This window comes from Osmerus eperlanus, chromosome 9 (genome assembly GCF_963692335.1).
Source record: "Osmerus eperlanus chromosome 9, fOsmEpe2.1, whole genome shotgun sequence".
NCBI classification, from domain to species: Eukaryota; Metazoa; Chordata; class Actinopteri; order Osmeriformes; family Osmeridae; genus Osmerus; species Osmerus eperlanus.
Genome location: NC_085026.1, coordinates 5,763,169 through 5,777,282, shown reverse-complemented (window position 1 = coordinate 5,777,282; position 14,114 = coordinate 5,763,169). Strand labels below are relative to the sequence as shown.

Genomic DNA, 14,114 nt, shown 5'->3' with positions numbered 1-14,114 from the left:
AGGGACCCAGGGTCCACGCCCAGCCCCTCCCCAGCAGGACCAGGGACCCAGGGTCCACGCCCAGCCCCTCCCCAGCAGGACCAGGGACCCAGGGTCCACGCCCAGCCCCTCCCCAGCAGGACCAGGGACCCAGGGTCCACGCCCAGCCCCTCCCCAGCAGGACCAGGGACCCAGGGTCCACGCCCAGCCCCTCCCCAGCAGGACCAGGGTCCACACCACAGCCGTGAGGGCTCATCTGGTTTACGTAAAGCTTTGCTTTGAATCACATTGGTTCACATCTACTAGGTAGTTTCACTGATCAAAAACATCAAATCACCTAAACAGAGCTACCCAATCCATCTACACTGAACAACAAACAAAACCTCAAATTCACACAGAAAGAAAGAATATCTTGGACTCATACAGGTAGCCGACACACCTGGGGCCTGCTGTAGCTAGCCTGCTGTAGCTAGCCTGCTGTAGCTAGCCTGCTGTAGCTAGCCTGCTGTAGCTAGCCTGCTGTAGCTAGCCTGCTGTAGCTAGCCTGCTGTAGCTAGCCTGCTGTAGCTAGCCTGCTGTAGCTAGCCTGCTGTAGCTAGCCTGCTGTAGCTAGCCTGCTGTAGCTAGCCTGCTGTAGCTAGCCTGCTGTAGCTAGCCTGCTGTAGCTAGCCTGCTGTAGCTAGCCTGCTGTAGCTAGCCTGCTGTAGCTAGCCTGCTGTAGCTAGCCTGTGTGATGCTGTGGCTGCAGGTATTGTGAGGGACAGCAGCAGAATGTAAACCGGGGAAAAGCTTTTCAACAGTCAACGGCAACTTTGAGCATTCAACTCTCCAGGTCACGCTCCAAATTACTCGTCATTACCTCCCTCTTTAACTTCATATTTATCTGGCTCCACATGCTCTTAAAGCAAACGGCAAAAAATGAAATAAAAACTTAAAGAAAAAGCCTTTATTTAAAAATAACTAGTAACAGAAAATGGTGTAGTTGTCTATACTTAAACGTACCCTACTACCCATAGTGTCGTTAAAAGATGTGACATATAGAAAATACAGAATCAGTTTAGCAACCTGTTACAGTACTAATAAGGTTCTAGTATTATTATAATTTTGGCCTTTCATATATATATACACACACACACACGCGCGCACACACACACACACACACACACACATATATATAGATATATAATCCTCTATTGTTTGAGATCGTTGATGTGGGTGGAACTGTGTAAGGGAGAGGAGGGGGGTGAGGAGGGGGGGCTGTAAGTCTGAGGTGAAGGGGGTGGGGGTGCTTTACCACAGCATGAAGTTGCCTCAGTGCAGACGAGTTAACTAAAATACAAAAACTACAAAAAAGACGAACAAATTTAAGACCCCAACATGAGGAGGTCCCTGGTGGTGAGGTGTCCCTGGAGGTGAGGGGTCCTTGGTGGTGAGGAGGTCCCTGGTGGTGAGGAGGTCCCTGGTGGTGAGGAGGTCCCTGGTGGTGAGGAGGTCCCTGGTGGTGAGGAGGTCCCTGGTGGTGAGGAGGTCCCTGGTGGTGAGGGAGCACTGAGGAGAAGAGATCTGCGGTGCTTTCTTGTTCTCATCTTGAGGACATGATTCTGGGGTGTGCTTCCTGCCCAGAGGTGCCCCTAGGCCTGCTGGTCTCTGGGGGGGGCGGAGTCTTCGTGCTCCAGGCAGCAGAGCTGCCCCGTGGGGGCCCAGGAGCGCAGAGCCCCCTCCTGATGAGCCCTGCAGAAGGAGTTGGGGCACAGCTGGCAGAACACCTCAGAGTTTTTCCCGCAGACGTCGCAGTGGTGCCAAGGGCAGTCCCAGCGGCCTGCAGGAACACACAACCACACAGGTCACATGGTAAACCAACCACAACAGTCACACCCAAGACACTGATCATACTCCCCCCTCCAAGACCCGATATCCCCAGTCCCCCCCCCCCTTCTTACCAAAGGGCCTCTTGGTGCGGTCCAGGCAGGACAAGTGGTAGGCCTTGGTGCAGCTTTTCTTGTCGCACAGAACCAGCTGACCTCCGTCTCCACAGCGGAAACACTCGTCCTCAGACGGTTTCTTCCCTTCATTCTTCGTCCGCCGCCTCTTCACCTTCTTCTTCCCCCTCTTCCCTCCTTTAGATTCCGCCTGCCCGCTCTACGGAGACACGCCCACATTAGCCACTGGGCAGAGCCTCCTCGCCTAAACAGGTTCTAACCCCACCCACCCCCCAGGGTTTTGCTTACCTTGGGCCGGTCGCCCAGGAAACCACTACAGTTGGGCGCCCCGCAGCGACACACTGTCTTCTCGTTGCCAAGGCAATCCAGGTTGTAGTTGAAGGTGAGCTCAGTCCCTGGACAGCAGCACCACATTTAAAATTGTATTAGAAACACATGAATATGTCACCTCAAAAGCCCTGTGGTGTTTGAGGAGCAGCTGTGGAGAGGCTCCACCCACCTGCCGGGATGTGGCACACGGCAAACAGCCCCACCCTGGTGTCTCCGTTCACCGTCCACTTCTGAGTGTCACAGTTGGGTTGGCAGCTGTGGTTCATGAAGCGCGAGTAGTTGCCTTTGGGCCCGGCGTCAATGATGCGGTCCTGACAACACAGGTGCAAGCTAGTAACCACTGGTGTTGTCACAATCCTAAAAGTTTGACTTTGATACAAAACCTTCCCTTAATATCTCAATACCAATACTGAACGGCACGCAGCAAAAACCTATAACATCAGAAAAAGTTTCAAAAGAACACAGAACATTAAACTTTGATTTTCAAACAAATTCTTAGTTAACTTTTTGTTCTACTAGCATGGCACACAAACTTAAATACTCAAATACATTATTATATTGTATACAACAGTTAGTTACAACCAAGTATTTTGATTGGACAAGAGGCCATGAGATTATCTTTAGCACTCTGCCCTTACATATGAACGCAGACCCTCTTGTGATATTCTACTTACGTAGTCACCACTCCTTCAACAGTAATAACTAGCTGCAGTAAACATAATAACATGTTGTGTTGTTTTCTATAATGTCACACAACTTGAGTGTAACACTCCCAAAGCAACACGGCTGTTCTAGCTCCTGGGTCAGGGCTCTGCCACGGGCAGACAGACCCACTCCCCCAGCGAAGCAGCACCCAGCCCAGACTGACTCCTCCCACACCGGGGCGGGCAGGTCTAACCTTGTAGATGGTAAGCATGTAAAAGTGCGTGATGTCATTCTCCTGGGCATTTCTGATCCTGGCTCGACACTCCTCCTCGTCGATCAGCTCGCCCACGTACTCGTTCACAAACTCCCCCTGATGGACATGAGCCAGGAATCTCACATTACAGCACCAGCTCTGACACTCGCGTCAGTCGATACAGACCCGATTCCTCAGAGGGAAACTCACCTTCCTGATGTCCCTGAGAGAGACAAGACCCCAGCCCTTGCCGGCAGTCTTGATGATCTTGGTCTCGGGGTAGAGGCGCTTGGTGAAGTCCTGGTTGCAGCAGCGCTCGGCGCTGGGGCACACCTGGGGGTGGCACTCGTACATCAGCATGCGGTTCAGGCACTCGGACTCGAAGCCGCAGGGCTTGTCGTCGCTCGGCTTGCAGTTGCACTTGGGGATCTCCGACACGTCGGCCGTGTACACCTGCACCTTGCCAAACGGCTTGTTGACCTGCAGGGACACATGGAGCACGTGAGGACGCCCGTCACCCAGACATCCAACCTGCGAGGCAGTGGGCGAAGGAGAGGAGGAGGGGTGGAGGAGGAGAGGAAGCCGACCTTGATGTACTTATATGGAGGTGGCTTCCTGTTGTTCTCTTGGGCCTCCTTGGCCTCACGCTCCACTTTCATCTCCTTGAAGCGAGTTTCAGCCTCCAGGAGAGCTGCACACACACACACACACATTTAGTCATTTTGCAGACGCTCTTATCCAGACACACACCAAACTTTAGCCTCACATGCATCCTCACCCCCTCCACCAAAGCTTTGAGCTATTAGCATCAGGAAGAAGGTTCAGAGTGCCTCCGGCTAAAATGTCATTATACAACAAATCCTTCATTCCCAATGCAATACATATACAAAACTCATGCTACTGACACATCACACACACTCTGCCTTCAATCAAAAGAACACTTTCTAACATGGCAACATATTAGACAATAAAGCTTTTTGAATCTTAAAGAGGGAGAGACTGAAGGACCACGGTGGGTGCCGGTTCTTACCGTTCTTGAAGACCTTGCCGATGCCGGTCTTCTGGTGCTTGTTGCTGCGGTCGCCCTCCATGTAGGGGAAGACGCGGCCCTGGTGGGTCCAGAAGTAGTCCCTGGAGCCAAAGAAGAACACGGGGAACTCTCCGATCTGGTGGCGCAGGTGCTGGATGTTGGTGGGGATGGAGCGAGGGTGCCTGATCTCTGCAGGCCACCACCTGTGGAGCACAGCACACTGCTGTAGGAGGTGTGAGGTCTAAGGTGACCGTGGTTACGGTCCGGTCTCTAAGGAGGCCATGGTTACGGGTACGGTCTCCAGGCGGCCATGGTAGCTGACCTGTAGTTGCCCAGCTTGACCCAGATGATGTCGCGGTACTTGGGCTTCTTCCCGGCCCGGCAGTCGTTGCAGAACCAGCTGCCGTCCGGCATGGCGATGTTCAGGCAGTCTGGGTGGAATGCTGCAGGACATGACTCGCAGCACAGCAAACGGCCGCCTGCAACACAGCACACGCTTCCACCGTTATAAGCCGCTAGGAAGTAGCTCGGCCATTTAAAAAAAACTGAGGACTCGTGCAGACGTACGAGGCACCTGATTGGCTAGCTACCTTTTGAGCAGACGAAGCACCAGCTGACGTTGACGTGGGAGTGGTGGCTGTAGCCCTTCTTGGCAGAGAAGTGGTTGGTGCAGACGATGGCGTTGGGGCTGAGCACCTGGCTGCCGGCTGCTATGCACAGGTCCCCCGTGTGATAGGCCACAGGGCAGCGCAGGCAGCGCGTCATCCTCCCTGCAGAAGCCAATCACAACACGCTTTAAAATATACACTTCCTGGAATGATCAGTACTTGCCGTGATATAGTATCGGTACCAAGTGTGGTGTAGTATTAATATTGGCACCAGGTGTGGTGTATTAGTAGTACAGGGATCCCACTGGTTACATTTTCCAAGACTTATGCTTGTCTTTCCAGGATATTTTCCATTACTTTTACTCCAGGAAAATAAAGCCTCAACTAAACATTTTCTATACTGCCATCTAGATATCAGAATCCATAGCTGAATCCATTGCGGTGTTAGTATGAGTACTGGTACGAGTACTGGTTGTAGTATAAGTACAGGTACTGTAGTATCAGTCTGAGTGTAGTATCAGTACAGGTACTGTAGTATCAGTACAGGTACTGTAGTATCAGTACAGGTACTGTAGTATCAGTCTGGGTGTAGTATCAGTCTGGGTGTAGTATCAGTCTGGGTGTAGTATCAGTCTGGGTGTAGTATCAGTCTGGGTGTAGTATCAGTCTGGGTGTAGTATCAGTACAGGTACTGTAGTATCAGTCTGGGTGTAGTATCAGTACAGGTACTGTAGTATCAGTCTGGGTGTAGTATCAGTACAGGTACTGTAGTATCAGTCTGGGTGTGTGTGTTTACCCTTGGAAGCGCGGGGCTTGGCACGGCAGGCGTAGTGGCAGCTCTTGCAGGTGTGCAGCGGGCAGCGGAAGCCCTTGTTGTCGAAGACTGTGAGGGCGTCCGGACGCACGCAGGCCTCGTGGTAGAACTTCCCACAATGCAACACGGTGCAGCGCCGCACCTCCCCCTCCCACTGCTTACAGGAGAAGCACACGTGCACCCCTGAGGGGGGAGGGGGGGAATAAGGAAAGACTCAGTTTTCAGACTGTGTTCTGTGTAGGGCTGAACGATTTTGGAAAATATGCTCATTGCGATTATTTTGACTAATATTGCAATTTAATATGTGATTATTATATGATTTATTTATCTCCAGTCAGCAACATAACACACAAAGTTCAGAAAAATTAAGGAAAACATACCGCCTGTACCTCAAAATATTTTGGTAAATCAAAGCTAAACGTAGGCTAATAACATGTGCGTTGCACTTTCTTAACTAAAGCTAGCTAGCTACCATTTTGGAAGAAAATCAAATTGCACTGTGGGGGCCGTCAGAAATATTTAGAACTCAGCATCTATAGGTTAAATCTTAAAAGAAAAAGAAACACGTCTTTTTTTGTAATGTCTGAACATTTCTGATCCAGTCAGTAGCCTAACAGAAACTGTATGGCACTGACAGCCATAGTGATCCTACTGTAATGCGTATCACCGAGGGGCATCATATATATTTAGTGATGAACGCTGTTAGTGCTTGAGTAATTTCATACATGAATATGGAGTTAGGCTTTGAAACATTTCGATCAGTGATCCTGTCGGGTGTTATTTGGCTTATTTGACACACTGGTGTTCAGCATTTTAGCTATGCATCGTACATGGCTTTGTGGTGTTTTTTTTTAGGGCCGAATTAGGTTGGTGGTGTTGCCCCATGAGGTAGCAACCTTAGCCAGGCAGGTTTTGCACAATACTTGACACTGTGCAGCATCTTTTTTTAATGCAAAATTGGCAAAGTGTCCGTAGTGTCAGGTTCTGTCGAGCCTGAGGCCATCGTACAGGTCAAGGTAAAGAGTAACGTGCAAAGTTGATCGTTCGTCTGCAAACTGCGTTACTCTCGCGCGTCACGTGACTAAAGTAAAATCGCAGCCTTTGCGATAATTTCTCTCTCAATATTGTCACATCGAGATATTATCGCAAATGCAATTAATCGTTCAGCCCTAGTTCTGTGTCATCTCTCTTCTCTATCCATCTTCTCCTTCCCCCTTCCTGTCTAGTCACTGTGTACTACTCACTACTGGCAGTGTCAGAGTGTGTACTAGTCAGTACTGGTAACCAATCCTGGATGATAAGTGGTGTTCTGACCTGAGGAGCACTGGGAACACAGTAGCTTGCCAGGGGCCATGGGGGCAGGGCTGGTGTTCTGGAGGGCCGTGCTTGCGGTGTGGAGGGCAGGGCTGGTGGTGTGGAGGGCAGGGCTGGTGGTGTGGAGGGCCAGGCCCAGGCAATGCAGGTGGAAGCTCCCACAACACAGACCCTCACAGGGGAACACATCTTCCCCGGACAGCTCGCACACCTGTAACAACACAGGCTAGCCTCAGTCCTTCTAGTTCTCACAGCACGCTCCCTCAGGACCCCGGGTTCCCCTCAGGACCCCGGGTTCCCCTCAGGACCCCGGGTTCCCCTCAGGACCCCGGGTTCCCCTCAGGACCCCGGGTTCACCTCAGGACCCCGGGTTCCCCTCAGGACCCCGGGTTCACCTCAGGACCCCGGGTTCCCCTCAGGACCCCGGGTTCACCTCAGGACCCCGGGTTCACCTCAGGACCCCGGGTTCACCTCAGGATCCCGGGTTCACCTCAGGACCCCGGGTTCACCTCAGGCGAGGGCCTCACCTGGCAGGTGCTCTCCTTCTTGGGCCCTGTGTGTTTCTTGGTGCCGTCGATGCTGTCGCTGGGAGAGTCAGGCCGCTCCTCACTGCCTGAGCCCTGCACAACAACACACACACCTCTGCTCTAAGACACACTACCTCATAGCTGCATATCTTGCACATACAGTATATATTTTTCTTCTTTCTCCTATTTTATTGTGCATTTATTTATTGTGTGATGAATTGTGTTTTGTACAAGTAAACAGTATTGTAAACTGTGGGGATAAAACGTACCAAGAATTTCACAACAGGTCGTACTGTATATGGTTATGTATGTCACCAATAAACTTCCATTTAATTGGTGAACCCTGCTCACCTCTGGGTCAGGAACGGTCCTCCTCTTGGGCTGGGTGGGAGCTGGCTGGAGGCCTGTATCCTGCCTCTTCTTCCTCACACGCCTGGGCTTGTCAGACAGGATGTCCTCTGCCGAGGTGAGGAGCAGAGCGGGGTTAGCACTCCCATACAGCTGATCTGAGACACCAGCACAGATCACTACATGATGGTTACCAGCACAGATCACTTCATGATAGTTACCAGACAGTGAAGACTTATTTGTTCCCTTCTTCCTGGTTTCCTTCTTAACCTTCTTAGTGTTTTTCTGCTTTGCTGTGGCAGAGCTGTCTGGGACCTGAGGGGGACATACACATCATTACAGAGATGCACACTAGCACTCTAGCCCTTCTACAGAGATACACACCAGCACACTAACTTTACTAGCACATACTAACTCTACTAGAAACACATTTGCACACTAGCCCTTCTAAAGAGATGCATACTAACCCTTCTACAGGGCACAAACAGGACGCCACAGACTGATAACAAACCTTGAGTTTTTCAGCCACTTTGACCCCTCTGTGTCTCTTCCTGGGTGGCTCGTCAGCCGATGCCTCCAGCGCTCTCTTAGAGGGCTTTCTCCCTGGCTTACCTACACACACACACACACACAGAGATGTAACATCTGGACAGGGATGATTAGCACGGCACTTTTGACAGAGAAACATGTGAGGTTCGGGTGGTAAAGCGCCGTGAGAACCTGACAGGCTCACCTCTGGGCTCAGCCTCCTGGTCCCCTGGAGCGGGCTGGGGCTTCTTCTTGGGGGAGGTGTTGGCTTCTGGGATGCTGGCAGCACAAGGCGTCGGCTGGGACCTCTTCTTGCCCCTCCTGACAGGCGGCTGGGATTCCGGTCGGGACTTTTTCGTTTTCTTCTGAGATTCAAGTAATTGTGCGTCGGTTGTTATGGGTGGGTCCTGCAGGAACACAGCACACCTCATGTAACTTCAAAACATGTTCTCGTAAAACTCACAGTCGGCAAAAACAGTTAAATCATTTGAGGATGATAATAATAATAATAATAGGGAGTCAGGTGGCTGAGCAGTACTTACTGTAAGTCGCTCTGGATAAGAGTGTCTGCTAAATGACTAAAATGTTAATGTAAAATGTAATAAAACTCTATAACCGACCTGTGAGAGGGACTGTGTTGGATGTTCTTCTTTGGAGGAGTTTAAGGCCTTGGCTTTTTTAGCCAGCGGGGAAGCAGTGAGCTTGCGTCGACCTCGCCTTGCTGTGGCCTCTGTGTTTTTAGGGCGGGGTGTCCTCTTCCCCACGGAAGTGCTGTGTTTGGGGTGGGCGGTGGGGGCGGCAGGGCCGGGGGGAGCAGGAGGAGCCACCTCGGGGCCGGCCGGGCTGGGTGGCAGATCTTCCAGCACGCAGGGGTTCAGCCGGGGGCCGTTGGCCTCGTAGATGAAGCTGAACAAGGCCAGCCGCTCCTCCGGAGGCAGGCTGGCCGCTCTCTGGGCCTGGCCCACCGCCAGGCTCCACTGGGCCCGCAACTTACGAGGCACCAGGGGCTGCTGGACACAACAGATCACTGCATCAGAAAAACTTACAGGATCAGGTGATGGGTTTGGGTTATTATGTATATATTAGAATATACGGGTAGGACTGCTGTCTTTTTGAGTTGGTATGTGGCTAATGCTGGGGTCCCTCTACACCCCGTTTACACAGGGTGAGACTGCTTCAAATTCTATTGCTCAGGCATTTTAAAACAACCTTGTTTGAAACAATATTTAAAAATGTATGGTTGTGAATATTTTTTTTTGTATGTAAAGTGTATAACACAGGTACATAAGAACTCCAATGAAACAGCACAGTTAGTACAACTATGGGGTAGTGTCGAAGAAATTGGGATTTCCTGTGTGCTTAAATTATTCACTAATCAATAGAACTAGTCATAGGATACTAGTTAGTATGTTCTCATGTGAGTTTGCTATTAATAAGAGTAGATTGTGTCTATGTGCCAAGGTTAATAGATGTTTGGGTTCAGGAGAAAGTACTGGGTAAACGTCCCTTGTCATGACTACAAGGACAACTCCAACTATAATCTCTCTAGTCTGAGAGTGGTCCTGGGCTGGGAGCTGTGAATGTCTTTCTCTGAGACTGTTGTAACATTATTACTGCCTGACTGTCACTATCTGTGTTTACATTCTTGAGTTAAGTTACATTCTTGTGCCCTATAAAGATTGTCCTCCGGCCTTCAGAGCTGAGAGAAACATGATTGAGACCTAAGCCTGGTGTTGCGTTGTCATTTATTGTCAGACACCTGGTTTTCGCTCCCAACATGCAGATTGATAATATTTATAAAAATCCAGAACTCAACTGAACTTAATCACTCCATTTATGAAGAGACAGACAAAACACTTTTTTCATCACTAGCGAGGAGGGTAGCTTGAGACGCCTATAGGAAGGTACCTTCGGGAAGGCTGCGGCGGTGGGCAGCTTGTTGCTCCGGCATAGCTGCTGGTACTGGTCCTCTCCCCTGAAGGACACCATGCTCCTCTCCAACATGTAGCCGCGCTCAGGATTATCTCCAAAGTACTGGACATGGTACAGCAGACCTGTCCTGCAGTTCACTGCACACACACACACACACACACACACACACACACACACACACACACACACACACACACACACACACACACACACACACACACACACACACACACACACACACACACACACACACACACACACACACACACACACACACACACACACACACACACACACACACACACACACACACACACACACACACACACACACACACACACACACACACACACACACAGTTAGATGAACCCCTAAAGTACCTTGTTTTTTAATGCATGAATGAATGTAGACTTCCTTGGACAGTCACCAGGACAACGTGTTCTGTACCTTTCTGTTTCTGTTTAAAATGTTTGTTGAGTTCCGGGTCAATGGTGACCATGCAGGGCCACCAGGGGGAGCCTGACACCTTGGTCCACACCACGTCCCCCACAGAGAACCCCGCCTGCACCTCGGCCTTCTGCTCTGGAGCCACCTGGAACACAGGGCAACATCACCCATTACACTCACATCACATGGTACACACTCCGGTTACACACTTCCATCAACTGTTACACACTCCCTCATCACGTTCAACTGTGGATCTAGAGGTTGCAGGTTCAAATCCCCCCGATACATCTGCTAAATGAGTATGTTATTCCATTCTAAAAGCCCCTGACCTTTGCTGCTGCTGCTTCCCCTGAATGAGGTCTGGGAGACACCACCGCGGGGACGAGACAGAGCCGGGGTTTGGTCTGGAGCTTGGCCTTCACAGTCCTCCTCTTCCTCCCAGCCTTGGACTCGTCGGCCGCCCCCAGGAGGCCTTCGGGGGCCAGGTTGGGCCCCTCGGCACAGCACGGCTCAAAGCGTGCCGCCTTGCCTTTGGCTACCATCTGGGTGATCTTCAGCTTGAGCTCGGGGGAGGGAGAGGCACCTTTCCTGGGGGGGCTGCTGTGCAGCGGGGGCGTGTCAGCCCCTTTCAGGATGGGGGGGTCGGGGGGGCACAGTTTGGGAAGTTTCTCCTGGTCCCCATTCAACACCCGAGAAGTAAGGTCTTTAAGCCTCTCGTGGCCGTGGCTGTGGGTGGCCATCTTCTGCAGGACGCTGTCCTGGAGCGTGGCAGCCAGCTGGGCCGCAGCTTTGTCCATGAGCAGGGTGGGGTCGCCCCCCAGGTCTCCCCGGGCCCTGCGCCCTGCCAGGGGCTCACCTGGCTGCTTCATGCTTACTGGGTTTAGGGGAGCAGGCATCAGAGGTAGGGATCCACCCTTGCTGTCCATCCCATCCAACACTAGGCTCACTGAATTAAAAGAGGTTATTGGTCAGATTCAAAATGTAAAATGTAAATTCCATTTGAAAGACAGGGTTTCGCAGTGGCAGGAAAGCATATAGTCAAAACTATATGCTTTAAGATATGCACCTGTCTTCACAAGCCAACCTCAGTTCATCTCAGCGGAATATCTGCATTATCGGTCGATAACATGCATGCGGTCGTGAATATGACCTCAGATAAATTAAGACCATTACTTATAACATAACGGAACTGAACTCATTCAAATGAAATATAGCAAAGCAGTAACGTCTCACGGACAAACGAAGGGCAACAGAGTTCTCAGTCTGAACCGTTTGCGACCACGAGCAAAGAGGGTTGCAGAATGGCCAGAGCGGTGCAACCACATGCATTGAATCACTAGTGGACAGCGTGCACTGACGCCAGCAGCATCCCTGGAAAGCCGCGGAAATTGTTTCATCTGACCGACCAGCAACGTCAGATGAATCAATTAAAAACTATTTTGGAAGTCAGTTAAATAACTACTTTCCAAAATTCATCATAGTTAGTTTGGCTTGGTCTACATCCATGGTGGTGGATGACTCGCCATTAGATATGTGCCCCCTATACCACTTTGCTTTCATGGATAGCGAGCTAGCTCCAAACTGTGTGGCTAACTTTGCTAGTAGTGGCTACCATCCGTCACAGCTCATTTCTTCAATCTAACTAGCTAGCTAACTTGCTAACTACCGGGTCGGTGACAACATTTGCACTGATATGTTCAGACACATGTAGTGCATACAGTAGGTTGGCTGGCTAGCGACATTTGGTAGACAAAACCAATTTCCTCTAGTAGCCGAGTGACAAGACAGGTCAAGTCCAACTGCTGGCTTGAGTAGAAATGAATGGACACCCAACTGTTACACCGAAGATTGTCGCTAGCTGTTATTAGCTAACGTGGGCTCGCTGACACAAAAAAGCAAGCGTTTATAGTCAACGAGTACAATAGTTAGTTATACTAATAGTTTTATACACTCAGTGAGCTATTTAAACGACATATTTGGGTGATGTCACTAACAATCTAACAAGTAGTAACCACCGCCAGTTCAAGTTGGCTGGTAAGCTAACACGTTCCCTTCCAGCAAACTAGCACTAGCTAACTCGTTCCACATTCTGTGTTAGCACAGTAGCAATAGCATTCATAAGAATACAGTAAGACCTGCTTCATGCTAGCTTGTTAGCCCATTGCTAATATGCTTAGTAATTCAGACATGCTCTTTGAAACATTATCATACTGTTACGTTTCGAATTACATGTACTGAACATTTTGTTTATTTACCTGTTGAATTTCCCGATAAATTATTCAACGGAGAAGTAGGCTTTTTCAAACATGTTGAAAACGACGATTTCATTCAACTCGAATCAAAGCTTGCGGGAAACTCTCCTCCCAATCAGCGCGAAAAATGGTCACTTGCGATTGGTTAGGAGCAGATGGAAGTTCAACCGGGATCTTTCAAAAACCAACCGTATCTAATGGCGTCTCCACTGTTAAAAACATATATTTTTTGCCATTGCGAGACAAGTTAGTGATAGACAGCTCTCTCATTTTAATATTTTAAAATCCAATAAAAAACCTATTACATGTTATTTTACTGTATCGTGAGAGAGCAAAGCTAAGCATCACTGACGTCACATAAAGTACTCGCATTTCTTACCGACATCGCCAGCGACAAAACTATGCCCATAGAATGTCTCTGCTATGGCTTATCAGGTCATATAATTATGCAGCTATTTGTTATTTAAGTGAAATTATGCTGTTTTTCTTTTAAGGTACACAAATATTTTATTATCATACAAAGGCGGTTTAATGGTGGTTGAAAACGTTGGTAACTTGTCGATTAGATCATGTGAAATATGATGAATGTGTTCTAACCTAGGCGTAATCATTTCTGTATAGCTGATATTATGCTTAAGAACATTTAAAATTAGGCTATATGAGTATTCTATTCTCCCTTCAGTGCTACAGGTTTTAAAGAAGTTGATTGACAGCTCCAATGACCGCTCAGAAGTTGAACTCGGTAAATTCGCTCAGATCATCGGTGTATATGGTTTTGTACTCCGGTGTTCGCCCACGAAAATACCGGCGATTGAGGAGTTCTCCAACACCCAAGAACCAATGTATTCTGACCAATTACCTGTCTTGAATAGTCTACAGGCAGTGAACAATATACATTGAAATGAAAGTTATAAACTTGGTTGAGGACAGGCCATTAATTAACAGTTCAAATTAAATAGCTTATTATGGATGAGAAGTCCTAATATTTCAGTTGTTGTGTCTATTTACGTGCGCTTTTTCTCATCCGTTAAGTTAAAAAATTGGTCAAAAGCATGGATCATGGTGCTATATTGTCTGATTGGGTTAATTACGAATTTCCTCAAAGAAACGAAGCATTGTGCTGTCCAGCTTCACAGTCAAAAATCGCCGTTTCCCGGGTTATAAAAC

At 49.3% G+C, this 14,114-nt stretch overlaps 1 protein-coding gene across 2 annotated transcripts; it reads right to left on the bottom strand.

Annotated features, from left to right (window-relative positions):
• Positions 1-641: 641 nt before the first annotated feature.
• On the bottom strand, positions 642-13,135 carry nsd2 (nuclear receptor binding SET domain protein 2). Of its 2 annotated transcripts, none has more exons than XM_062470332.1 (22): positions 12,951-13,135; positions 11,025-11,641; positions 10,696-10,840; positions 10,225-10,385; positions 8,937-9,326; positions 8,522-8,723; positions 8,300-8,400; positions 8,010-8,103; positions 7,792-7,898; positions 7,441-7,533; positions 6,914-7,124; positions 5,582-5,782; positions 4,768-4,947; positions 4,500-4,656; positions 4,178-4,380; positions 3,735-3,838; positions 3,358-3,627; positions 3,148-3,264; positions 2,419-2,560; positions 2,208-2,314; positions 1,920-2,118; positions 642-1,798 (listed from the first exon to the last, which is right to left on the bottom strand). In XM_062470332.1, exons 1-22 carry the CDS (start codon positions 13,021-13,023, stop codon positions 1,611-1,613), a joined length of 4,062 nt encoding a protein of 1,353 aa, XP_062326316.1. In that variant the 5' UTR covers positions 13,024-13,135; the 3' UTR covers positions 642-1,610. The 2 variants fall into 2 exon arrangements, with proteins under 2 accessions (XP_062326316.1, XP_062326317.1); XM_062470333.1 differs by having other exon boundaries at positions 8,937-9,323.
• Positions 13,136-14,114: the final 979 nt, after the last annotated feature.

What these genes read in the sequence shown, in the direction of transcription:
- nsd2 (XM_062470332.1), bottom strand. Translation starts at nt 13,023, where the DNA reads ATGAAATCGTCGTTTTCAACATGTTTGAAAAAGCCTACTTCTCCGTTG. An exon ending in TTTATCGGGAAATTCAACAG is followed by an intron (nt 11,642 to 12,950) that starts GTAAATAAACAA and finishes CTTTTAATTCAG; the next exon opens with TGAGCCTAGTGTTGGATGGG. An exon ending in GGGAAGCAGCAGCAGCAAAG is followed by an intron (nt 10,841 to 11,024) that starts GTCAGGGGCTTT and finishes CCTGTGTTCCAG; the next exon opens with GTGGCTCCAGAGCAGAAGGC.